General features: G+C 37.0%; 3 protein-coding genes across 3 annotated transcripts; 1 reads left to right on the forward strand and 2 right to left on the reverse strand.

The window, feature by feature from the left end:
- Positions 1 to 9,795: 9,795 nt before the first annotated feature.
- Positions 9,796 to 12,430, forward strand: LOC126796313 (UPF0047 protein C4A8.02c). The gene is made up of 7 exons (XM_050523111.1): positions 9,796 to 10,019; positions 10,108 to 10,168; positions 10,246 to 10,340; positions 10,438 to 10,471; positions 10,693 to 10,747; positions 10,844 to 10,886; positions 12,172 to 12,430. Exons 1-7 carry the CDS (start codon positions 9,828 to 9,830, stop codon positions 12,241 to 12,243), a joined length of 552 nt encoding a protein of 183 aa, XP_050379068.1. The 5' UTR covers positions 9,796 to 9,827; the 3' UTR covers positions 12,244 to 12,430.
- On the reverse strand, positions 12,423 to 13,405 carry LOC126796314 (probable calcium-binding protein CML31). The gene has a single exon (XM_050523112.1). The coding sequence runs from the start codon at positions 13,131 to 13,133 to the stop codon at positions 12,558 to 12,560; it is 576 nt and encodes a 191-aa protein (XP_050379069.1). The 5' UTR covers positions 13,134 to 13,405; the 3' UTR covers positions 12,423 to 12,557.
- Positions 13,406 to 15,542: 2,137 nt separating this feature from the next.
- Positions 15,543 to 18,922, reverse strand: LOC126796305 (uncharacterized protein At1g76660). Its single transcript, XM_050523100.1, has 3 exons — positions 18,529 to 18,922; positions 16,626 to 17,724; positions 15,543 to 15,983 (listed from the first exon to the last, which is right to left on the reverse strand). Exons 1-3 carry the CDS (start codon positions 18,565 to 18,567, stop codon positions 15,760 to 15,762), a joined length of 1,362 nt encoding a protein of 453 aa, XP_050379057.1. The 5' UTR covers positions 18,568 to 18,922; the 3' UTR covers positions 15,543 to 15,759.
- Positions 18,923 to 27,752: the final 8,830 nt, after the last annotated feature.

Below are 27,752 nucleotides of genomic sequence, written 5' to 3' on the forward strand. Positions count from 1 at the left end.
TCCTTTTGGTGTACGGAACGCTGTGAGATCTTCGTCTTCGGGTGCCATTTTAATTTGGTTATAGCCCGAGAATCCATCCATAAAAGACATAGCACCATACCATGTTGTAGCATCAACTAATAATTCTGTATTTGGAAGTGGGAACTCATCTTTTGGACATGCTTCGTTGAGGTCCCTGTAGTCAATGCAAACTCGGATTTGTCCGTTTTTCTTTTTCACAGGTACAATGCTTGTTAACCAGGTTGGATATTTGACTTCTCGGATAAAACCTGCATCGATTAACTTATCAACTTCAGCTTTAACTTGTACAGCGAGCTCTGGGCGAAAGCGTCGAGGAGCTTGTTTCACCCAGCATTTCTGATCTGACACTGCCAACTTATGAACTGCCACATTCGGATCCAAGCCAGGCATGTCTTGATATCCCCAAGCGAAAACATCTTTATATTCCTGAAGAAGAGACCTATAGCTTTCTGATTCATCTGGAGTCAACAAGGCACTCACAAATATAGGTTTTGGATTTTTAGAGGTTCCGAGATTAATTTCTTGGAGGTCATCAACTGTTGCTTGACCTCCATCTTTAAATTGTGGTGGAGCAGGCTGAGCGGTGTCTATAAACTCTGGATCTTGTTCTTGACTTGTTTCTTCATCAAATGAGACACAATTCACTGTTAAAGTTTCATTTATACCCGTGCTCTTCTTGAAGATTACTTTTACATGTCGCTTAACCTTCCACTTCTTTGCTGCATGTGCGTTGTTAGGTTTTGACAAGGGAATCTCGCTTAAACGCTCGAGGGCAGATGTACGAGGTTGAGAATCAATTGCCAATCGTTGAAAGCTTGGAGCATGTTTTCCTAATCGTTCAAAAACTGAGATGCGAGAGGGATTCTCAATTCTGAGCTCAGAGTCTTCTGTTTGAGGAATATTTATCTTGAACATACCATTAATATGCTGAACATTGATTTTAAGTGTATTATCCCTTTGACTATTTTTGAATTTCTTGGGATTTACTTGAATTGGAACAGATGGTACACTTCTAAAGGAAACAATTCGTTTGTTTCGGCCCTTATTCTTCCCAAAGAATGTGGAAATTATCATATTTTCATTAGGAATAGATTGATCAATCTTACGTAGGGGCTTAGTGTAGCTAGTCATGAGTGCCTCCATTGTGTTCTCAACTGGTGTTAATGCCTTCTGTCCAGGCTCTCGTTGGTCTTTCTTTGCATACTTGAAAATCACTTTTGCTTTTGTTGCTTTTGAAGACTCTTCGCCTTGAGTAGATGAGGTTTGAGTAGATGAGGCTTGAGCGGTTATCCTTACTCGGATTGGCCTCGAGGACTTATTAACCTCAACAACTTCTGCCTTAGATGTTTTCCTCGTCATGATTGGGCATGACAAAAATTGGGTCGGAGATTTGTAAAACTTGGCATCTGAGTAATTTACTTCCTCTCCTTGAAATGGGTCTAAATCTGCTAGCACCCTTTTTATTACACCATCTGTTTTGAATTTGAAACATTGGTGTAGTTTGAAGGTACAATACCGTAGGTATGGATCCAAGGGCGTCCCAATAGTATATTAAATGATGTTGGGGCGTCGATCACATGGAAAAGTGCATCTGAGTATAACTCACCAATTTCCATTTGAAGGGTGATAGTACCCATGGCTTTCTGCCCAGACTGATTATACCCTTGGATTGTTAAGGCAGATGGAGAAAGTTGCTTTGTACTCATTCCCATCATACGAAGTGTCTTAATTGGTAGGAGATTCACAGCCGAACCACCATCTATAAGGATTCGATTGACCGTAGTGTTTCCCACAAGTCCTGTAACATAAAGAGGCCTATTGTGTTGTTCTGACCCTAACAGTAGATCATCTTCACAAAATAGGATACACTCCTTGCAGCCAATGCAAACCCTCGAGGTCATTGTGCTAACCTCTGCAACATCATCTTTATACATATCAGGGCAAGTTAGAGCCTCAATGAGCGCTTCTCGGACTTCTCTTGACATTTGTAAGGCGTCAAAGACACTCAACTGTGCTGGAACACGCTTTAAATGTGCCAATACATCATACTTCGATCCTCCTGTCAGCTGTTTAGAGTTTCTTGACGATGAAGCTACCTTTGTCTTATCTGACACATTATTCGGGGTAACTTTCATTTTTAATTTCTTTGGACTACCAGATGGTGCATTTGTCATCTCTTTATTGTCCGCGCTTGGAATACTTGAACCGGAACGTAAAGTTATTTTGTGAACCTCATGTTCTTGTTTTTCTAAACTTTCGTTCTCCACATCAGTATCTGATCCTTCGATGCTCCCAATGGAGACCATGCAACACTCAACGACCTCGTCATTTTCGTCTTGTGACTGTTCACTTTCGAGTAACTCCTTTGGTAAAAATTCACAGAGAGTAACTGGCACTCGTGGTGTCTGCTCATACTCTTCTTCATCATTGGGGTTTTGAACCTTATTAGGTGTTTTTTTCTTCTTTCTGTTTTTCAAAGATGGTCTTCCCCTAATTTTAACACCTATCGGAGTTGAGGACTTTGTACGAGTAAAGTGATGTTGGATCTTTTTGGTCATTGTCTTCCATTCATCTGATGACTTCTCTGACTCTTCTGAATCTTCCCATATGTCAAAACTTGGTGCAATCATTAGTTCGTACAAACTCGGAACTTTTGGGTTCTTGGAATGAGGCATATCTGGATAAGTGTGGACAATTTTAACTTCATTATCAACTTCAAAAGCCACTTTTAGAGCACCATTTGGTAGTGAACACGGTTGGCTTTTGTTGGTGATGTAACCATCAAAGGACCCTCTTCCACCATGTTTGTGGATGCACTTGAGATTATTTCTATTTCTCCCTTATTGATCATGGTCTGAACTATATCTTTGAGGACGTAACAATCTTTCAAAGTGTGACCAACCAACCGATGGTACTTGCAGTACTTGGGATCATTTGTCTTATTCATCTCTGCATGACGCTTTGACTCGGGGAGTTTTATAGAGTTAGCTGCAAGAAGCTCACTGAAAATGGAATCTATATCATCATCATCAAATGAATACTTGGTTTGCTTCCTTTCCTGTAGTGTGAGTTTCCGCGGACGTTCTCCTTTTTCCCGATTGTTGTTATTACTACTTTCATTCTTCCTTTCGGTTTTGATGAAGGTAGCCATAGATTCACCCTTACTGATTGCTGGTTTCTTGACATCGGTCTTCTTCTCATTGGTTTGGACCTTTGGATTCAGCATTTTTTTGCGAGCAATTTATCGTTCTACATTACCGGCCTGTGATACTAATGCGTCAAACGTTTGGGGCTCTGTCGTTCCTACAAACATTGCAATGTCCGGTAACAGATTATTAGCACACATCTGGACTGCTGACTGTTCTGTCAATCTTTCAGGGCACTGGAGATTTAGACTCCTCCATCTTGTAATGAAGTCATTAGTATTTTCTCCCATCTTTTGTCTTGCATCAGCCAGGTCCATAATGGAGACCTTTTTCTTTGAGCTAACAAATTGAGCTAGAAACGCTCTTTGCATGTCCTCCCATGTAGTTATAGATCCTTGCTCGAGTTGAGAGTACCATGTAAAAGCTGAACCCTTGAGGGATTGTACAAATTGTCGGACTAGATAAGCATCAAGCTGAGATGTTTCTCCGCAAGATGAATAGAAATGAGCCAAGTGCTCGTGAGGTGAACCATTTATCCCATCAAACTTGTCAAACAATGGTCTCTGGTACCCCTTAGGGAATGGTATAGCATCATAGTGGGAGGGGTATGGCTTCCGGTATCCAACGACGGGCGGATTCAGAGACAAACGGAATTCCTTGACAGCCTCGGCGATCATGGTTTTAACGTCATTTGATGTCACTGGATTTGAGCCACCTGAAGAGCCTTCATTGTCTTTCTTGTCAAATTGGAAATTTGAACCTTTGTTGTTAGCTATTAAAGCTAGTTGTGCAACTAAGGCCGATACTTCAGCTTCTTTTTCCGCTATTTTTCTAGTGGTTTCTACTTCTATTTCAGCTCGTCTTTTAGCTTCTTCCTCTTGTCTTCGGGCAGCTTCGAACTCGAGTTGAGCCAACCTTCTTTGCAATTGCTCCAGCTGTTCTTCCGGGGTTTGTGGATTTGCCACTAACACTTGTGCATCTTCTGGTTCTTCATTTTTTGAACAACCTGAGGTGTTTCTAATCAACAATGGAGACGTGTTTCCCGTTATTGCTTCATACATAGACACTTTTTCCTCCACGGATGCCTCAAATAGTAGGTTATCACTCCATCGTGGCTCATCATCGCCTGATGCAATGCCAACTGATACTGTATCCCTTTGTGCTTTCTTTTTGGCTTTTCCGCGAGTGATTGGCCCCAGATATGAATCATCACCGAAAACTGGATATTGTTTATTTCTCATCCCACGTTGTCTTCCACCGTGCCTTGATGGTTCTTCCAAAGCTTTGACTACTCCTTCAGCTATTGACCTTGCGTCTATATTTGTTCGTTGTGAAGAGGTAGTAGAATGTGGACTCATTGAACCTTCGTCCTCACTAGCAGAAGTCACCATTACACTTGCAGTGGGTAAGTAGACCCTGATAGTACCAATCATAAGACAAGTCGGTTGACTTTTGACTGTGTGAGCTTCTGGGACTCTAGCAACCTCAAGTCGAGGAGATGTTAATTGAGCGACCTTGGCCAAAATAGCTTCGAATGTACTTGCCTGAGCATTTTTCTTCCTTTGAGCTCTGGCCGCTCTCTTCCTCTGATTTCTTATAGTATTCTTAGACGAAGCCTTAACAATTTCTGTTTTGACAGCTTTTACAGCTTTTGTCTTTTGTTTAGTAGGCTTTGTTGTAGCCTTGATGACTGGTGCATGACCAATGATAAAAGACATGCGATGCCCAACTCTCTTGATGCCATTTGCTGGTAACTTGTGAAAGAAGACAGTCACTTGTGGAGCCATTTGTTTTGTATTCCTGCCACACGCACAAAACACATTTAGTATTCCCAAAAGGAGATGAAAGGGAGAATGGATCCCCAGCGGAGTCGCCAAAAATATGTTGGGCAAAAATGTGTAGAGAATATACCCAACATAATTTCGTTCTATTTCATTTATTTGGAAATAAAACTTTTTGTTATGTTGTGTTCGATCCATTCAAGACAATTATGTCTTTTAATTACAACTCCTTATTTAAAGAAGTAAACCCTTTGATTCCTGACGAAAATAACGAATGGAGAATGTGTGTGTGTGTTTGTTTTTGTGGCTGCACCCAAAAAATAAACGGGCTGCCTACGTACCCTGGGAGAGGGATCAAGCCACTCGTAGTTCTAGAATTCCAATGCGTGAATGACACATTGAAAGGCTATGATTTTGGAATGATATTTGTATTTGGGACCAATTTGGTGCAAGTGAACCAGTGATTGGATTTTGTGTTTGGGATATGGGTTTAAAGCCCATGGATTTGATTTGGATTTGATTTGTGATTTGGGAGTGGATATGATTTTCTGGTGTTTGATGAATGTGACTACAGTCAGTGATTCATTTGGGACTAGCCGAATTTAACTGGTGGTGTCAGAGATTCTGTTTGGGCGAATTTGACTGGTGGTCAGGGATTCTATTTGGACATGTGGTTGCACCTAGTGGGCCGCTAGATTGCCTACGTACCCTTTGCGGGATCAAACCGACCGTAGTTCATTAAAAGTCCGTTTGGATTCTTTAACGAAACATTGAAACTGGGCCTAAAGCTTTAAGTGGGCCTTGTACAACCCATAGTCTTGCTCCATGTCGAAAACTCTCTGTCAGAAGTTAATTCCATTTTTTAAATTGCTATAACTCCAATGCTTCTGAAAGACTGAGAGAGAATATCGCCTCTCATTTGATCAAATTGATTGAAGGAGATTGAATTCGACTTGGAGATGGAGTCATCATATAGGACTCTCTATAAATGGATAGAAATCCTCACTGATTCCCCACTTCTTCTGATCACGCATACGTGACTAGGTTTCAGTGCTATCTGAGAATTTTCGGTGAGTGCTGATTCCTCTATGTATTTTAAGATCGCCAACTCACATAATAAGGAATCTGTCTTTTGTGTGAAAATTATGTATGTCAAGCTGGGTGTGTACTACCCCAAGGCTGCCACCATATGATTCAGATATCAATCTCTGACCGCTTAAGCACCTGATTACATTTGTAGGACTTGAGTACCAATTCAACTTTCTACCGCTTGATTTCCTTGTGGATCTTTAATTGAAACCTTGTCTCATGTACACAACTCAAGTCCCTACCTCTTCATCATCACGGTTTCACATAAAAAGATTTCTTTTCAAACTTCAAGTACCCACACCTTTCGTCCTTTCATCCTCAATCCCAACTATTACCTTAGTTAAATAAATCTGTCACATATCAATCTGTTTGTCAGCAGACAGCACCGCTTAGCACCATTCCACCTATCCATCACAATTTTGATTTGCCTTCTTTCAAATATTGTTAATTGAACCAGTACATCCATAGTCGAGGAATGAATTCAATGTATTAATAACATGTCTCTGATGTGCAGGCTTTATCAAGACCTTGACATTTGAAGTCAAAATTGAAGGTGAGACCCTGGTCACTATACTCGACAATATTCAGTGTGGTGGTTTCTTCCTCTCTCTTTCTCTATTTTTTTTGTGGGAAAAGGTAGAACTTTAATGATATGTCGATGGTATATTTGACTTGAGGGAATTTTTTGTGCTCGAGGGGATTTTTGTGCTCGAGGGGATTTGGTGAGGATGTTTCTGGTGTTTGGTGCTTGAGGGGATTTGGTGAGGATATGTTTATGACTTTATGGTGCTCAGTGCTTGAGGGGATTTGGCTTGGATATGTTTATGACTTTATGGTGCTCGGTGCTTGAGGGGATTTGGCTTGGATATGTTTATGGTGCTTGGTGCTTGAGGGGATTTGGCTTGAGAGGATGCAAAGTCATATTTTGATATAAACTGCACTTATTGAGAAGTTTAGCAAAGATAAATAGAGATGAAGACGTGAGACCATTGAGAGATGAGATACCTGAAATTGGAACCTCTGGTATTCTTCTAGGTAAGAATAAAACTCTTCACTCTACTATTTCACTCCTTCAATGCAAAAAAAATGAATATGCCTTCTTCTCTTTTTTGCTTCACCGTGTGCTCACCTCCCCTCTTTTTTTCTCCTCCCTTTGTTGTGCAGCTTGTGCTCTTTAAATAGAGGGGCTGAGCAGATATCCACTGATCCAAATTTTGAATTTTCCATGAAGATAGCTATTGAAGATCCCCATCTTTTGGAAATGATTAACTAACCTATCTTCAATTTGAATTTGGAAATCTCCCGTAACTTTGTTGGTTATGCATTCTGTTGGAAGAGTCAATTACACAGTCTTCTTCTGAATTTTGACTCCACCCAAAAACGTTTTGGATATATATTCGTCAACTATTCAATATGTATTTACCTAATCATGTTTTATCATTCAACAGACACGTGGCAACCGAATCACACCCAAACTTAGTTGTTTGTTGTATGTTCCCGACAAAACACAACAAAATCTAGTAAATCATTTGATTTTTTGCCAAAATGACAACACAACAAGAAAAATATTTTTAGTAGTTCTATAAATAGAACATATTAAAAATACTAGAACAACTAAAATGAAAATTAAAAATGTATGTTTTTTACTTTATGTAAATTAAACTAACATACATATAATAAATATAGAACCTTCAATACTCATATCATATTTTAATCCAATTAAAATGAATATAGCACCATATATAAGATCCATTGTTGGAGATGAGAATTATAGAACTTATAAACAGTGTAAGAAGGGGGTGCCAAAATGAGGATAACTCATCCAAATAGAACTTATGGTTGGAGTTGCCCTAAGCAAACTATGAAGGTGACCGTTCTATCTAAGATTGCACTCTAATCTAGCATTCTTATGAAACCAAATTGGTGTAAAAACAAATTCATAATATGATCCTTAAGGGATCACCAGGCCACCAAAATCGTGCTTTTGAGTTTTACAATGAATGTTGATACTAGTAGCTGATATACCCATAACTACATCATTAGTGATGTCAACAAGCACTTGTGCATTAGTAGTAGCATCACATAGAGCTAAGAACAGTGCATGCAAAACTGACAATAATACATTTCTTGTAAACCAACTCATGATTATTTTTAGGATAATTGATGGTAAGTATGGCAACACCATTACTTCACATTTATATTATCCAAGATCTAGATCATACTTAATTGTGTTCGATTTCACTTTCAATAAAAGTAGATTTTCTTATCAAATATAATCTACCAAATTAGATTAAACTTCTTACCAGTTTATTTTATCATGATTTGTAAGGTTTTTTTTTAAAGAAAAATGAATAACTTCATTAGGCATCAAGCCAATAATGACCAACAATTGCTAGGTCAGGTAGTAGCAAACTTCACTACAACGTAGAAGAACAAGCTCATTATTTCTAAAATTACAAAAACATGAAGACCAAACAAAAGTTGAATCAAAACCACTCAAAGAACTAAAAACTCAAAAAGTAATAACCTACACAATGAAAGTAGGACTTTATACAGTGATCATCCAAGGTGTACCTTTCAGATCATGTATCAAGTGAAACCCTAATTCCAAAGTGTAGGGATCTGGTGTTTTGAGGTGCAACAAGTTACTATGTGCCATTGGCACCAGCATCCTCCTCTGGGGCTGGAACAAGAATCTCCACCCCATTTTCCTTAGTAGAGAACCAAACTAAAAGAAGAACTAGAGAAGAAAACGGGTTAACCCATCTGAGGACTGAAAACCGACCCAAGATGAGATGAGGACCACAAGCCCAAAACCTATATCTCCTCTCACTTCTCCCTTCAGATTGATCTACCAAGGGTTGTTGTCTCAGCCGAGAGCCACTGCCGCCACCGCCACCGCTAAGTTCCGGTGGCCAAACTCGATCCTCCACCATTGGGTTCTGAACTCGACCTACATTTAGCCTTAGGAACCAAATATAATCAAATCCGGGTAACACCAACACACCTAAATTTAGAAATTGCCGCCATCGTCGACATTAGATCTCCCCTCACAAGACGTCGTCCGCCACAGTCAGGCGCTCTTTGTCGATGCCTAAAGAACGTCACCTTCTCCGAACCACTGCACCGCCTCACAATCTCAAGCTTCACCCCTCCAAATGACTAGAGTCGCCGAAATAGTAACCCACGAACGTCATGTTTGGCCAAAGGATTCTTCATTGGTGCTAATCTCAGAGACCGCAAACATTACTCCTCCCAAAGAAGAGCTTCGTCGATTTGGAATGCACGAACACCGCCTCGCCAAAGGTGAAGCTCCGCCGCCTTGCTAAACCCTAGATAGGTTTCGTAATCATGATTTGTAAAGTTGGCACAAGGATTTACAAGTTTAACAACTAGATTGCCACATAATACCATTGATATTTAAAAAAATCATTAAAACTAAAAAAGTAAAGCTCATCGAAAAGAGAGATACAGTGTTTGCATGTCTTTTATTAATCGAAATACAGTGTTTACATTTCTTTTATTAACTCAGTCTACCTAATGCTATATAATTAGCCAACTATTACAAATATATTTTTCTATATTTGATAATTGATACATCAATATTAGGGCATGAAAATGATGCACAAAACAAGATACTTTGTTTAGTGGACCAGAAGTGGGGGAGTAAAATTTGCGGCAGAGGTGAGATGACGAGGAAATGCTTCATACTTTCTATAAACCCAAAACTCTCCACAGCACCCCCTTGTTTCGTACATTTTGGGCTTTCTTAAAACACCTTGGTCCGCAAATGCAAAGCTCAGTCTCATTCCTCTCTGCGGCGAAGCCCCTCAAGCTTTCCTCTCCGCTTCCCATCAACTCCTCCCTGGTCACCGCCCCAACCACCGACCCCAATTCAATGGCAGCTTCCGGTCCCAAGTGGGCCCAGAAGACCATCACCCTTCCACCCCAGAGAAGAGGCTGCCATCTCATCACCCCTAAGGTACCACCCATCATCATCATCATCTCTGGTCTGTTTAGTCCAAAAAGCCCAGAACCCCAGTTCAATCTGTACTTGTGTTTGGTTTCAGATAATGAAGGAAATCGGTCAGGACTTGTCTGGATTCAACTGTGGACTTGCTCATCTCTTCTGTAAGGCTTGTAACTTTTGAGACTTTCTTTCATGTTTTCAAGCTGCTTTTTTGAACTAACCTCTGAAAATGTTTCAGTGCAACACACAAGTGCTTCTCTTACTATCAATGAGAACTATGACTCTGATGTTCGTACTGATACGGAGACATTCCTCAATAAGATAGTTCCCGAGGTTAGTTTGTTAAATATCTCATGTAACCTTAGAAACATCAAACATGCTTGTTTTGAAGAGATGGGTTCCTGACGTATTCATGGTTTGATATCTTCAGGGGCATTCTGCACCGTGGAGACATACTCTTGAAGGTCAGTATTGGATTTACTTTTGATCAACTAAGACCGTGGTTTTGATGTTTTGGTTGGTGAAATGCTTTTGTTATTTTAGTTGAATTGAAACTGCTACCTATGATAAACGTATAACTTGGTTTGGTATGTGTTTGAGTGGGATTATGTATAACATATGATTGGTATTTCTGATATTGGGAATAATTATCGAGTGTTAAATCTAAATTTTGTGAGCTTTGCAGGCCCAGATGACATGCCAGCACACATCAAATCATCAATGTTTGGCTGCCAACTCTCGTAAGAACATCTAATTAGCCTGATTATAACAGGCTACTTGATATTAAAAAATTGTATTCCCTCATTGACATATACAATTTCCTTGTGCTTATACAGGATTCCAATCACAAATGGGAAGCTGAACATGGGAACCTGGCAGGTATGTGAAATCAGTCATCTAAACTTGTAGTTGTCTACACCTTGTTATTGTTATACTTAGAAAGATGTTCCATGGCTGCTCTTCTTATTAAATTTTGTGCGTAATTGACTAATTATTTGCTATGAAAATAGACCGAAGAGTAAATAGTGGACATAAAATACATCATGGTTAGGAATGGTGAACCACAGAGCACTATGCAGTGCTAAAAAGATGAGTAGTTGCAAACCAAATCATTATGATAATGATTGGTGCTATTTACAACCCTTAAAATTACCAAATCGCTAAGTTCTTGCTGCCATGAGGTTTTGTGAATCAATGTTGAATACAAAAAGGCGTAGCATGTTTAAGAAATTTGACTATTCAAAAGTGTCCTAGTTATCATTCTTTTCGTAAGGCATGGCTTAAAGTTTAACTGTGCCATGGATGAAGGTAAAAATTGAATATTCCTGAGATACAGTTAGTGGCATGATGTGGTGATAGAAGAGTCCAGGATCTGGTTTGGTTATTACCAGACTGCTGTGGCTTTCAATCTCCAAGTGAAATGGGGTCTTCAAATATTTTGCTTCCACCTAATACCTCTCAAACTTCCTCAAATGACAGCACAGCAGTAGTCAAGGCCATCGATAACAGTAAATTATTAGTTTTTTAATGAGTGTTTGATGGGGACTTGTTCACTAATTAGGGAAATTAATACTGGTGGCATGATCAACTTTTCTATTTCGTAAGTGGTGACAAGATGTGGGTGTAAAAGTAGTGATGCAGGGATGGCATTAGTCTCCTCTCTGTATATAATACACTGTCCAAAACGTTCAATTTGAATTCTATGCCTCAAAATTATATATAACTACCGTACATCATGGAAGTCAAAAGGACTAGAACGTCTTCTGCAGAAAAACTTGTGTAAATAAAAAGTCCTCTCAAGGTCAATGATGGTTATGCTTGACTTTTGTGGACAGCGGGATGCAATTTCTTGTAATTGGGGCATTTGAATAAGATACAAACAGGCTTTTTCTTCACATTCACAAATACGTCCAACTTCAAAGAGATAGATAAGGAATTCACAAACTAGAATCATGGCACAATGGAAGTTTACATTTCTGTGGTCTAACAATATGATTATAGTTATTTGTTATGGTTTCTTTCTGTAACAGTTGATTTGCCTATCTTTCCATGTTGTTTGATATGGGGACTTGGTTTCTATCTTATTGTTGTTGAAATCTTCTACTTTGTCAGCTTCATAGCTTATGTCATATTGTTTACTTTCTTCTTCTATCAATTGTTTCAGGGAATATGGTTATGCGAGCACCGTGATGAACCCACTGCTCGGAAAGTTGTGGTCACCCTTAATGGAATATGAGATCCTGCAATTTGGAAGTTCATGGTTTCATTCATCCAGTTTGCCAATGAAGTTGTACTTAAGCATCTTCTCTGTTAATCAGATGTTAACGTCCTATTACTGAATATCTGGTATTACTAATACCTGGGTACATATTGAAAACTCTTTGTGACGCAGACTTCAGAAATGTAAGCACCATAGAATGCGAAAATTATATAAATATATCAGATTCTCTGTTTATTATGAGTTCCTTCAACAGAAGGAAAAAAGAAAATATCGTCTGTCAAAAATTTATAATTGAAACTCATCAAAAACAATGGAATCAGCATTATTATTCATGCCATCATGATCCTGAACTCATCAAAGTTGAGAACTCCGTCGCCATTGAGGTCGAACATGCGAATCATACTCGTGCAATCCTCAATGGAACGCGGCTCGCCCAACCTGCCCAGCATCCTCTTCAAGCTTGCTGGTGTTATGCACCCGGAGCCCTCCATTTCATACATCCCAAATGCATCTCTCAGCTCTTTGCTCTTGTTCTCCTCATCTCCATTAGCCTCCATAAGCTTCTGAAACTCCTCAAACCCCAGCATCCCATCCCCATCCATATCCGAAGCCTCCACCGCCGCCTGCGCCTCCTCATCGGACAGCTCCCCTCCGACAGTCCTCACACAGGTCTGCAGCTCAGCCGGGGATATCTTACCGTCACCGTTCTCGTCAAAGTAATCAAACACCTCCCCCAGTTCGCTGCTGCATGAGCTGCTTGAGGGACTCGACAGACTGCGCTTCTCCGACTTCCTCGAAGACAGTTTACGGTACAGTTTGGCCAACGTCGACTTGGGAGAATGCTGCTGCCCTTTCTCCATGGAAGCAGCAGTAGTACCACTCAAGGAAACTGCGTCGAGTGCCATATGTGTATTGAAGCTTGGTTAAACTAAAAAACCCAGAAAGCAGGAAGAAAAGGAACTTGCTTGTAGTTGGACTTGCAAATGTGAATGGCTATATCTCTGGTTGTGTCAGCTATATATATTTATACAGAGAAGATTCAGAAGAATATGGAAGATGAGATCGAGAATGTTAAGGAATTGATGTTGGGTGTGTGTAACGGACGTGGAAGGGTAAGCGTTATATAGAAGTAATGGATATGGTTGATAACTAGATTACAGGGAAGAGAACACGGTTTTGGTGATGGTGATGGTGATGGTGATGAAGATGAGGAAGCGAAATTAGAGTTTATATTAATGGAGGAAACGGTGCCGCCCGGGCCAGTTGTTTTGAAGGAGGCGCGTGAGGGGAAGGTTCGCGGGAGTTTCAGACTTGCAGTCCCAATTCCGTGTAATTTGTGTGTTGATTTATTGATTGCCAATTTTGCAGACATGGGGGTATCTCGTCGGCAACTGTTTATAGACCAACGTCGGTCATGCCTTAAACTTTGGACATGACCAAAAAGATGGAAATAATTTTCTCTCATTAAAAATTAAAATACTTTGTTCTGTTTTTTCTTGGTCCAAATTCATGATTTTTTTTCAACTCGTGGATAGAAATGTAGAAATTTGTACTTCTACCTATCAAAGTACACTAGCATGTGTTACACTTTTTTATTTGTGATACCACCTGACAGTATAAGAAGTTGTCGAATTCAATAATTGTTGAGTCTTTTATTAAATTATCCTTATTGTAATGAATCATGCTACCTAATTACCTAAAAACTCTCATGTTTTGTATTGATTGGACAACTCTACCGCCACGTGGTATAAACGACCTGATGGCGCCTGTGTGAGTTATGTTTTTTTTTGGTAAATTTCTTCTATAGTACTTGATGTATAGCTACTTAGACAATTTGATACATATGTATGAAACAGATAATTTGGTACATAAAGTTCTCATTTATAAATCATTTTGATACCTCTATCAGTTTTAATTATATATTTAAGATTATTTTCATTATTCTAACCGAAACTCCTTAAATCCACATTTTATTTTATTTTATTTCCTATAATTGCCTCTCTTTGGAGATAATCAAATTGATATATTCTCCACTTATCATCCCTTTCGCATATATAGAAAATAAATAAAAAATCTCATGAAGGAAAAAATTGTTTTTATGCAATCTCAATTTTTTAAAAAAAAAATAATTACTTAAAACTAGTAATAAATTAGATGTGATAACTATATTAAGAAGACGTAAATTTAGATATGAAATCATAACAATACTAAGTGGAGCAGTTATATCAAAATTTTTGGTGATAATTTATAAAGACAATCCGGAGATAATAGGAAAAAGTAAAGTAGTGTGAATTCATTAATTATATCTATAATGACGAAAATAACCTTCAAAATATTATTTTGATTGAAGTACCAAATTGGCTTATAATTGAGAATTCAGATAACAAATTGTCTGTTTTCATACATCATCTACCAAATTATCCGAGTAGCCATACATCAAGTACCATGGGAGAAATTTACTTGGTTAAATTTTTATTACGTACAAACTACGGTGAATGTTTATGACCACAGTACTCAATTCTAGAATCTAGAGGCTGCTAATTAGTTAGATGATATTAGTTGACTTTGCATGACTGTCTTAAATTATTAGATTGCCTAAACTGTAACCAAACAGCATCTCATTTCAATTTACATATCAAAATCAGTTTGGAATAGAAAATAATTCATTTACATGTCTTAAACTCTTAATAATGGTTACTGTCAATCAAACGGGGCTTGATTATTTTAGTCACTTTAAAGAATAACTTAGGTATTGATTATTTTTTTATTCAAGGTATTGATTATTTTGTGTCCTTGTCTCGATACAATTTGTCATGCATGTAGCACTTTGCAAGGGGATGATTTAAATTAATAAAGAACAAAAACTGACTAAATACTACTGTGCTATATTTGATTACAGTTGAAAAAAGAGATGCTGTTTGGAGTTTTTGAAAGATTTCCAGTTGATTGTCATCAGAAAAAAAAAACAAAAAAGATTTCCAGTTGATTCGTGGTGCTCATTCCCTAGATTACTGTAGTGGAATCCACGTTCTTCCTGTACGCAAACAACATAGAAGTAGAGTTCCATGCACCATCGCTCGATTCATTTCTCAGTATCAGGATTAGTCTAATGCAGTCAATCATCACGAGTCTTCCACACATCGTATTCTTTAGCAAGTTCTGATCCACCCTGCGCACGATTATCACTTCATTCTTGGAACTAGAAGATTGCAGTGAAGCATCTCCAACTGAAAATCACTATGCTTTCTGCTGGTTAGTTGGTCCTTTATAGATCAGCAATGACATTTAGCAGGTTTACAGAGCACAGCCAGAAATACAAGCTAAACCCACGCTGTACGAATACATTTATCTAACCGCATTCCACCAAATACATACATATCAATTGATGCATTCACATACATTCATCAATCAGACAGCTGAGAGAGAGACCAGGTTAGACCATAGGTTAGATAGATTCCACCAATCACAAGCCCAAACAAAAGCGTAAGACAAAAGACGAGCGCATCACTCATAACACAACTGGTTGGCTGCTTATTCTTTGTCATGCCATGTGAAATCCCTTTTGCCCTCTCGTAAGCTTCTTCCTCTTCTGTAGTCAATTTCTGCATCTGAACAAGATTGCCCCATCGGATACCTTCTGCTTGATTTAGACGACCCCATCCTTGAGAATATGTCTTCTTCTTCATTGGTCACAGTAAACATACCAGGCGTACTTGATCGAGAGACATCACACGGCTGTCTTGGGGACTTCTTATCTGAGCCAAACAAGAAATAAACATTACCAACTGCGGATAATTACATGAACATGGGACAAGAAAGGGAGGGGAAGAGAGTTTTTTCCCCCCTCAATTGGACTACTCAGTCCGCAGTACTCTCCCTCACTATGACAATTATTCCTTTTTCATACAATAGAGGAACATGGGAAAGGAACGGTAAGAGAGTTCAAGTAAGGTGAAAAACTACCCATCGCACGATACTCTCCTCCTCATCAACAGAGATAGGAGGTGTTGGAGAAACAGAAGATATATAAAGAAATAAATACATAACTAGTGCAGGTTTAAATGTAAGTCTCCTCCCCTCATAAAAAAATGTTAGTCTCCTCAAATTTCGTAGACACAACTCTGAATGGCAGCAATGTCATATAGTTTGACTTGTTCACATGTGTTACTTCATTAATGTTTAAAGACAACTATCAACTGTGGCATCTAGTCTTAAAGTAATTGTTTTTCATCTGGTTTCTAAGAAAACATGCATATCGGGAAACTTATGATTAAATATGGTTTCAGTAATGTTCAAAATTGATTTTTTTACCCCCTCCTACTTGCTCCCTGAAAACAATGAACAATAGCATATTTGAACTCAGTAACAGTGCCTGATCTTACCAAATAATTGCTTACCTTCGTATCCATTGGACAATACTGGCAAGTCAGAACGTCCTGCAACAGCAGATTTGGGCGCTATGCTTTCCCTTGGGGGAGATTTATGAGAGCCAATGGTAAATGATTCGTCCATGACATCTGTAATCTCAACATACTGGGTGGTGGTAATGATTTCATCCGCACTGAACCCAAAGGATGCTCTGTAGGCTTCTAATTCTTCCACATCTTGCTTAGGGCTTCTATTCTGCCTGTTCTGACTTCCATTTCCATTTCCAGTAGTTGAGTAAGCATCTGAATCCTTGGAAACACTTAACCTTCCTCCAGTATGAGGGAATGGTGGATTATCCAGATAAAACTGTGCAAATGTTGCAGGACAGAAGAAATTCGAGTCTTGAGATGCAACAGAGGGTCCATTTGTGTCATGGCCATACAACCTGCCAGAATCACTCCTTGGGTAGTTTCCATTTTGGGGAGAAACTGAAGGATCCCACTGTGGGGGGAAATCGCGTTCTGGAAAGGATGATGAACAGTCATTAGATGCCCTTGAAATTGGTGATCTGAGACTACTAGCAGGACTCCCAGGATACAGTGAATATGTTGCTTGAAGATCATTTGCAGCAATATAATTGGTCTTCTGAGTGCTTTTAATATCCGCTGAAGATGAGAGGAAACGAGCAAATGGAACATCTGGGGAAGAGGGAGTAGTTAGATGCGCCAATTCTGGTGGGGGAGTAAGAGGAGCTGTGGATGGCTCAGTTGTGAAGGTTGATAAAACAGGAGGAGATACCAATTGTGTTTCATTGGCATATGGCCCAGTCGCAAACATTCTATTTGAAGGACCTCCAGGTGAGTTTGCAGCTAATGACAGGTAACAATTGGGTGACTGAGCTGTCGAAGGAAGGGCAGAGTTTGTAAATGATGCTGGCGAAGATGGCGGAGCTAAAAGAGATGGAGCTAATCCCGTGGCTTGGTTTACCAACCCAGCTGCTTGGGGTCCATTCGGCTGGGTTGCGGATGCATTGCCGTCAGACCTATTAGTTGCAGGGACTATACGCTTTCCACCTTTCTGTGTACCAAAACAAGAGAATGCACCCAAACATCCTCCCCATCTCTTTCTCTGTCAATTTAAGAAGGCAATATAAGCTTAATTGAATATTGGCCATTGTTTAATTACAAACCCAGCATATATTTGAATGTATTATATATACAGACACATCACAGTCCAAGCAAGTCAAACTGATATTTCATGACACACTGATGGTATACCAGTTCCCAACCTCCTAACAACTATGCATCATTTAACTAAAAATCAATCAGCACTCAAGCATTACAGAAGAGAACAGACTTCCCACAATCCTATTCAAAACTAACGATCCCTCGATCAAATTTACGACTTTTATAGCAAATGCATTCATTCAAAACATTGTTCTCGAAGTTCAAGCAGCTCATTTCAAAAGATCAAACTTCCTAAGGTCCTTTCTGGGATAGATTGTGATCCAAGCAACAAATATACAGGTCAAACGATCCAAAACCGATAGAAACCCGAAACTTAACTCAGTAAGCAAGATAATGACAAAATGGTTAGGTAGATAAAATGGGAGAAAGAGAATTATGATCCAGAATTGGACAGTGATTGGTGACCAACAATCATGCACAGCCTGAAAATAAAATTAAATAAAAGGCAGATCTGTCCAGACCAAAACACCTGATGCAAATAAAGACACAACACATCCCCAGATCTGAGCAAAACCCACATCACAAACCACAACCCAAAAGCCAAACACACCAAAATGTAGAGCCAAAAGCACCAGATCTGACACTCAAAACCCTCATAAACTCATTCATACCACAACAACAAAAAAAGGGTTATGTTCCTTTTAATCAAAAGAACAAAAACAGAAACACAAGTAGAAAGCAATACCCGTTCTTGCTGAGGAAACCTGTTCTGTTCGGAACCCATTAAAACCTGAACAAAACAAACAAAACCCACTTCACAGTTTGGACTACTAGTCTCCCATTTCTGTCACTGCAGCTCAGTTGTGTTCTGCTTCAGTCTCCATGAGTTCAAAGGGTGTGCTCTACCTCAAACCCCAAAACAAAATATAAAGCCGAAATCAGAAAGCGAAAACAATCAAAGGGATCCCGAAAGAAAGTAAAAGGGAAAATGAAATTTGGCTTTAATCTTTGTTGGGTTTGTTAATAAGTGAGAAAAGAAACGGATATAATCGTAGATCAAAGGACAGGGAAAGACAAAAGCGAAAAGATTGAACTAGTGAAGTGTGCAGTGATGGAGATACAAGAAAATAGAGAAAGGGACTCTGCTCTCCTATAACTAGAGTCTAGAGAACATGAGAAATTGACACCCTCTTTTTCTTCTGTAATTCTTGCATAGAAAATGATATTAAAATGATATTAAAAGGAATTCTATTCATATTTCTAAAATCGATATTTATAATATATCTTTATTTTATTTTTATAAATACTTAAAATAATATTAAGACTTCCACAGTTTTTCTAAAATGTTTATTATCTAATTTGATATATCAAAGCATACTACTATTTATTAATTTTTTTCTACTGTATTTTAAATTCATTTATTATATACAACTCAAAAAATGCATAATAATCACACAAACTATATTCTCGAATTAATTCGATCACTCGTCCACTCGTTTTTTAAATTCATAATAAATCAGTAAACTATATTTTTCATTAATATGAAATATTTTAACTTCTAATTAACGAGTTTTGTTCATCAACATATATGAAATATTATAACCTCTAATGAACGAGTTTTATTTTTTTGACTCAAATCGAAGGTTATGAGAAATTCTAAATAGTTATATAGTTTATACATTAAATTGTCCACATTCAATTTAATGTTTATCAACTACATTAAATTTTTGACAATGATATTTATCAAAAAACAAGGTAATCAATTAAATCATTTAATGCAATTTAATATCTCATTTTGGATTATCTAGCAATAAATATAACAGATAATTATCTACATTTGTAATTTATAATAGATAAGTAAGAATTATTTCCCTTCTTTTCTTTTTATTGTTATATGTGTTTTTGGTAATTTCATATGCATTGACTAAGTCAAAACTATCTAGGAAAAAGATAAAGGTACAAGTGTCATTTTATGATATATGAATAGAAACTCATTAATATTAAATAGATTATTAGAGTAAAAGAAAACAAAACTTTGAGGAGAAAAGACAGATTAATTAATAAGACAAGGAAATTAGTAAGAGGTGAAAAGAGAAAGAAGGTGTTATTTTTATATTTAAGGCTTGGGGAATGGGGTTGGAGAAGTCATTAAATCTATAATGTCAATTGGATCCCAACTCACTTTTTTTCTTTTTCTCTAAAAATCTGTCTAATATCTTTTTCTTTTTTAGGTTTTAGATTTTTTTTTTTGGCAAAATTTTAAGAATGGTACATGAGGTTTGGATGACTGAAAATTAAAGTGAACATTGTTTCTAAATAATCAAAATAGTACCTGGCGTCAACTTCATGGCAACTTTTGTCAAATGTGTGAGGGTAAAGTCGTCAATTTTTATGTCATTCCAACAACAGTGTAGACCCAACAACAGTGTAGACCCAATTTTCATCCGAAACTCTAAATAGATTTTTTGTTTTCCCTCCTAAATTTTATAGTTTTCCCCTCCAAATTAACAATACTAGTGTAAATCCAGCAAATAAAGACAATTTATATATACACGTTTAATTAGTAAAGGCAAAAAAAGATTAAAAGTCTAAACTCTAGAGTGTCAAGGAAATGTATGTAGAAAATAAATCATCTAAACGAGCCTTTTTTTAGTCAATTAAACCAGCCATTTATGGGGTATAATATAGCAACTAAACCAAAAGAAAATGTGTAAAATAAATCAAAGTAAAAAGTTGGGAACATGATTTATCAAATAAAAACATTTTGGGAACACACATATATTAAACATTAATTGGCATTTGACATTGTCAAAATCAAAAATAACCCGTTGTTACACAAAAGCATGACATTTGCTAAATTCATAAGAAGGTTAAACATAAGAAATGCCACCATAACAGTTAGTTTACATGTCAAATAAAATCTAACTCAAGTAAGCTTTAACCTTTAAGCATGGAAAATATAGCAGCCTCCCAAAAAGGGTTTTGACGAAATATAGCTTAAGTGAGCTTTAACCTTTAAGTGGTCTACAATGTTGGAATGACAGGTAAAAGAAGTTGACGAATTTACCCTCGCATATTAAACGGAAGTTGCACTGGAGTTGATAGTATGCACTGGAGTTGATAGTATGCACTGGTATTGGGTCGGGTTTTATACATCAACCACCATTTTGATTGTTTAGAAACAATGTTCACTTTAATTCTCAGTCATCCAAACCTCATGTACCATTCTTAATATTTTGCCTTTTTTTTTAAGAAACGACGAATTGTCATATAATAGAAAAATGTAATGTACGAAACAACATGAATAAATTCCCACTTCATTTCTAAAAACAACGATAATTAAGAGTTTGCAAAATGAAAAACTCCTAACAAACTAAAGAACTATAACTAAAAATCTACATCTTAATATTGAATCTTTACAGCCGGCCCAAAGTAACCAAGCACACTCTGTTAGCACGGCTAACTTATTGGAGTCGCAATGCCAAACTAGCCCAAAAAAAGATAGAAAAGAAATAGAAAAAGTTGGGCCAACAAAGATAGGGCCTAAAAAGGCCCAGCCCAACCCTTTCATACCTCCTGCGCCTCAATCCAACCTAGGTTGGCCACGACGATCGGAACATGACGCAACCCATCACCCTTCCAGCGGCCGCCCCCGCCCCTCAGCCATGATAGCAACCTAGCTACTGCAAGGCAACCAAGCCTGACTCAGTTTGCCTAGTACGACCCAACGAGATCCAAGTAAACATCGTTGCCGCTGCAATTGGAAGCCGAAGAAGCCGCAAGAGAAGAGCCGATCTCAAACAAACTGAGATCTGAAACAAGGGTACGGTGCCACCTCTTTTGCTTCATCGACCAGCAAGATTTGAAGACCAATTACAGAAGACCCCGACCTGAATCCGAGACCTTCGCCATTGATATGCCGCCGAAACACCGGAGTCGCGGTTGACCCCAATCCTCAAACCTACTGCCACCCGTCCTAGAGGGAAGCAGCTGCTACCTTCCAAAACCAAAGCTATTGGGACCTTCGATTATAACTCTTGTAAAACTTAAATTATCCCACTTACATAATTCATGAATTACGAAAAAGGTTTTGGAATTTGTTGAAAGAAAGGATTGCTTATTTTCTAATTTATATGTTCATAATGTTGTATTTGGACGAGGGTCAAGTTATGGGAATTTAGTTAAATCCATGATTCTATTTCCAATTTCTCAATTATGTACAGTCCTTCTAGGGGTTGGTATTGGGGTTGGTTATTGGGCTTCCAAGTGTGTTGGGTTTTCTTTTGTATTTGGGTTATGGTAGCTAGTTTGATGAGAAGTTTATGCTGGTTTGTTGTGTCTTTTCCTATGTCGGGTCTGTCCATCAGATGTTCATTCACTTGTTGTATCCCATGAAGTGTGGCAACGAGGTTTTAGGAGTTCCAGCAAGTTAGTTGATTTGCTCACATTAGTTTCCTAACTGTGTCTCGACTTCTAAGGGTGTTATTGGAGAATTTACAAAAAAACATATTGAAATTTATTGAGTTTTGAGTGAAAGCATCTTTTAAAAGTAACATTCATGCTATTTCTAAAAACTTTTATTTTATGAAAGTTTTTCAAAACTGTTGTGAGTGACCTACAAATTCTATAAAAAAAATATTTTCTTAAAGTTACGAAACACTATAAAATATAAAAGTCGACGTATAAGCTAATTTTTTTAAAGGTACATTCCTTATATGGTACCTGACGTATGCACTACTACACATATTGCCTTTAATGACATTTGAGGCATGGCGGTTTTTTAAAAACGCCATTGAAAGTTGATTTCATGACGTTTTTGTTTTCAAAAACGCCATTGAATTGTCAAGTCTCTATTATAAAGTTATGTTCCTAGCGTTTCCAAACGCCGTTAAATTACTGAAATTTTAATGGCGTTTGCAAAACGTCATGGAATATTATTTGATGGCGTTTGACAAACGTCATGGAATAGTTATGTGTTCATGGCGTTTAAAAATGTCGTAACGTATTGAATTAATATTCTTTTATCCCACTTTACAATCATGTTTCCATTCAAACCCATTACCGATACTCTCTTACTCTTAGAAAACTCTTCACCCCAAATCTCTCTCTCTCTCTCTCTCTCTCTCAGCCAACTCCAGCCACAACTCTTAGCCCTGACCCTCATCTCGGAAGCACCCTTATCCCTAATCTTTCTCGTTGAGAATCCAAGTCTCGTCGACCATGGATGCAAGAAGAAAGTCGAGCGCGCCAGTGGCGTCAAGAGCCTCTAAAACCCTAATTTGATCCCCAATTCATCCCAACTAAATTCCATCGCTATCCCAAGCTGAGCCATGTTGGGCAGTGTAACTGATTGCTGCGGCGGGATCTATTGGTCTCCGTCTTCATCATTTTTGCCTAGGTATATGACTTGTTCCCTTTTGTGTCCTTTCTCTCAGTAATTCATGAGGTCTAGATCTGTTCTATGATTGTAAGCCTATTAATGAATCAATGGATTTGAATTCGATTTTCGGACTTTGCTTGTTTCCGGATTTAGGGTTTTTGGTTTGGGATTTTCTGGGTAATGAATTTGAATTCGGTTTTCAACGTTTGTATTATTTTGGGATCTGGATGCAAAAGTTGGGCTCATAAGAAATTGAGGCTGGGTATGACTCTTAATTAGAACCCACTTTGATTATAGAATTTGTACAAAAGTCTGAGGTATGCCCTCAATGTGATGTTTCAGTTTGAGGATTTGGATTTTATTGGACTGATCACTCTTTATGTGTTGTATATTTGTTTCAGCACATGTAATGTTGGCAAGTCAGATGAATCCAATTGGAAAGCTCTACTAAAGCAACCAATATATCTCATTGTATCTCAGATCTGGTACCTTTCTTAAGTAGTTTCTTTTCTTCATTTTATATTTGGTCTTCTCAACTAGCACTTGTTTCTACTTTAAGATATATCAGATATGATAACGCTCATGTTGATTCTACGTGTTTGTAACTTTGTATATATATCTCATATGCCAAAGTTTGGATCTTTTGTTTGAATTAATTAATTCTGGATGCTGGAATGAGATTCTGGCATTTTAAGATAGTATGAAGTGTCATTTTAATACGGGTTTTGTGATTTTTTTTTATCTGTAAATAAGAAACATTTTGTGTTTAAGGTATGATTGTTCTCTTCATATTTGGCTAATTTCAAATTCTAAGGATGAAGTCGCTTCTGTTTGAATAATAAGTATAATCATCGTAGGTTATAGATGAGTTTAGATTTTCTTCTTTAGTCAGTGCGGCAACAATGTATGTTTCTTCTGTCTGCAAGATTGGTTTCTTGCATTAGTCATTTCACTATTTGGTAATTTTGAACACATAGTAGCTCTCATATCAAGTTTAAAATTAGTAATTTATTATTTTATGCTTTTCAAAGTATAATCTCTTGCAAACCAACATATACAAAGGAACCTTGTCTAACAATCATTTGACATAGTCAATTAGTGCATAAGTTTCAACAGGATATTGTCTACCTTTGCATTTCTGATATTTAGATGTGATATATTTACATGGTTCTTACTTCGCTTTGTACAGATTGTCTCATCTTTGCTTTGTACAGACCGTTCACAAAGTTGCAGGAAATATAGGTACTAGCTACTACTATATACTGGATAAATTTATTACAGTAGTAAATTTAACTATGCTTGGTTTATTTGCAGCATATTTTAATTCACTGCCCAACCCGTGACAATTGATTTTTTTGGTTTAGGACTTGAGGCAATTCTCTTCTTTTTGCTGAGAATGTTTATCTTAGCATACATGAGGAGAACTCTTGTAAGTGTTCACTCTATGTGCTTTTCTCTAAGTTTTACTATGGCATTGTTTTAGAACCATCAAAGTAATTATAAGAAAAGGCAGACATGCATGGTAGCATAAAGAAATATCGTATTTATTTTGAGGAATATATTGTCTACATGGTAGAACTTCTAGGTCACATTCTTCCAATTTGGTAGCTACAAACTGCTACTAACTTGAGCATTGAAAAAAAAACAGAAAACTGGGCGGTGGGTGGGTAACTTTTTAGAAAATTGTTTCATTACTCTAGTAACACATGTTTATGAAATCAAGTTGTTTATAATATGATCTTTCTATGTTTGGTATAGGAGGGTGTTAATCTCCACCAAATTTCAAGACAGCTGCTCAACTCCATGGATATATTGTCTTAAGAAATGACGTCTTAGCTATTTTCTTTTCTTTCATTTAGGTTACATATTTGTAAATTTCTAGAGTTAAGAAGATTACTTTGATGGATATATTGTCAATTGGGTACATAGTAATGAAATTTTGTCATTGTGATTCGTATAATTTCTTACCAATGAGATTTTTGATTTTTTGCATATAATTAAAAAATCAATTATATAATTTTTTTTAAATTGAAAAAAGATCCATGCCGTTTTCCAAACGCCATTGAATATTCTTTTCATGGCGTTTGACAAATGTCATTAATCTTACAGCATTTAGAAACGCCATTAAAAAAATCAATGGCGTTTGGCAAACGCCATGAAAAAAATATTCTATGGCGTTTTTCGAATGCCGTGAAATTTTTGTGAAAGGACGGTGTCGGTTTCTACGGCGTTTGACGATGGCGTCAAAAAACGCCGTTAACAGGTTACCATGGCGTTTTTCAAATGAAAAACGTCATTGATGATGTTATGTGTAGTAGTGATGGTTAATTGGACACTTTGGTACTTAATGTTTTAAAGAAGACAATTTGGTACCTGAAGTTAGATTTTATAGGACATTTTGATACTTATGGTGACTAATGAGAGGGTAAAATAGACATTAAAATATATATTTACAAAAATACAATAAAAATATGAGTTTTATGTGTTTATTATCCTCAAATCTTAATTGTTTTATGTGTTTAAGTTAATATTTTTGGATCATGTTGATAGCATAAGTCAATTTTATGTTTATAATATTCAATCGTCTCACCCAGAACTACCCCGCGAAACTATATTTAACTAACCAAAAGAATTCTCGTGGGTATTTAGATCACAAATTTTAGATTTTCTAAACAAAAATTCAATTTTCCCCGTCAATTAAAGCTTAAAATTATTTTCTCGCAAGTGATTCACAAATGATGAATACCAAGATGATAGAAATTAGCTTTAAACCCATAAAATTCTATTAGTATTTTTATTTTGATAAATAATATATAACTGTCAATTTTACTCCCTTATATATTGAATAAAGAAGTCAACATAAGTATCAAAGTGTCAATAAAATATATGCATAAATGCCGATTTGCACCCCAAATTTGGTTAAAATTGTCAATTTGCACTCCGAACTTGCATTTGAGTCAATTTACCTCCTAAACTTGGTAAAAATTGCCGATTTACACCCCGAACTTGTATTTGAGTCAATTTACTTCCTAAACTTGGTAAAAATTGCCGATTTGCACCCCGCCCGTTAAATTTAACTGTTTCTATCCAATTTTGCGTCACATGTCATGCACATGAGGGGTAATGTTGTCATTTTTTATTTATATTTTTCTTTAAAACAAATAAAAAATTCTTTAAAATGAGGATTATTTTGTTAATCAAATTATTTATTTACATCTTTTTTCTGCCTACTTAACCCTACTTTGAATTATATATTCAATATACCCACTCATTCAAATATAGTGTGTTGTGTATAAATATATTTTTATATGTACACATTGTTGGAGGATGAACAAAACGATAATAATAACGACGTAATAGAACATAACGTAACCGTTTATTGATTAATAATGAGGCCAATATATAGGCATTACATAACCACATTCCCGTAGAATTCGGAGTCCTAATCTATTACAGAGATGCGAATCTATCTCTAACAGAAAACTTAATAAGGCTAAGACACAAACAATGGTAGAATAGTAATTCTCTCGGAACACACATTTATTTTTAATTTTCAATGTATTTATTTATATTTTTTCTAATATATTTTAACATACCATATCACATAAAATAATAAATATATAAATCAATAACATGTTTCGCAAAAACAAACATTGTAGCAAGTGTTCCTCTTAAGTAATTTTATTAATTTATTTCATTATCCAATATGAATAAATATATAATGACAACATTACCCCTCATGTGCATGACATGTGACGCAAAATTGGATAGAAACAGTTAAATTTAACGGATGAGGTGCAAATCGGCAATTTTAACCAAGTTTAGGAGGTAAATTGACTCAAATACAAGTTCGGGGTGTAAATCGGTAATTTTTTACCAAATTTAGGAGGTAAATTGACTCAAATGCAAGTTCGGGGTGCAAATTGACAATTTTAACCGGGGAAAGCAATGCCAGAAAGCATGTGATCACCGTATACAAGAGGTACAAGGATCTAATGTCTCAAGACACTAACCTTACAGATGAAGTTGAGACAAAAACTCGCAATGCTAATCTCACAATCGACTGAATCGAGGATTTCGGTGGCCATTAGCAACGTGCTAATGACATAGACACTCCGAATTTCAACGTCACAGTCTAGAACCGCCTCTATTATTTTCTTCAATGTTTTTGTTAAGGTGCGGTTTATTCGAGGAAGGATCGCTTATTCTAATTGAGCATTCATGGCAAAGACACAATTTGGTGCTCAAGAATATAAAGTGTTCATAGTTCCTGGTTAAGACTACAGAGATATTTGTGACCGCATTTGCCTTCTCCATCGTCCACGGTTGAAGGTCCTATCTTTTTTATCTTACATTTCACTCAGCTTAATATGAATACTATCTAACAGATGAAGGTCTCAACTTCGTTATTTTACTTTTAGCTTAGCTGAATGTTAATATTAACCAACACTTGAAGGTCCAATCTTCTTGGTTTTACATTTTGTACAGCGTAATATGTTTACTAATCTAACACTTGAACTTCATCGTTGTTTGATCTAGGGCGTTGTTAGTAATCCACTAACTAGCTAGAATCTGCTAAACTAGCTACC

The sequence above is a fragment of the Argentina anserina genome, chromosome 5 (assembly GCF_933775445.1).
Source record: "Argentina anserina chromosome 5, drPotAnse1.1, whole genome shotgun sequence".
NCBI lineage: Eukaryota > Viridiplantae > Streptophyta > Magnoliopsida > Rosales > Rosaceae > Argentina > Argentina anserina.

Excerpts from the sequence above, each read along its gene's own strand:
- LOC126796313 (XM_050523111.1), top strand. The coding sequence starts at position 9,828 with ATGCAAAGCTCAGTCTCATTCCTCTCTGCGGCGAAGCCCCTCAAGCTT. Across the intron at positions 10,341-10,437 it reads TCAATAAGATAGTTCCCGAG|GGGCATTCTGCACCGTGGAG; the intron begins GTTAGTTTGTTA and ends TGATATCTTCAG. Across the intron at positions 10,472-10,692 it reads GTGGAGACATACTCTTGAAG|GCCCAGATGACATGCCAGCA; the intron begins GTCAGTATTGGA and ends TGAGCTTTGCAG.
- LOC126796314 (XM_050523112.1), bottom strand. The coding sequence starts at position 13,133 with ATGGCACTCGACGCAGTTTCCTTGAGTGGTACTACTGCTGCTTCCATG.
- LOC126796305 (XM_050523100.1), bottom strand. The coding sequence starts at position 18,567 with ATGGGTTCCGAACAGAACAGGTTTCCTCAGCAAGAACGG. Across the intron at positions 17,725-18,528 it reads GGTTTCCTCAGCAAGAACGG|AGAAAGAGATGGGGAGGATG; the intron begins GTATTGCTTTCT and ends TTAAATTGACAG. Across the intron at positions 15,984-16,625 it reads ATTGTCCAATGGATACGAAG|ATAAGAAGTCCCCAAGACAG; the intron begins GTAAGCAATTAT and ends TGTTTGGCTCAG.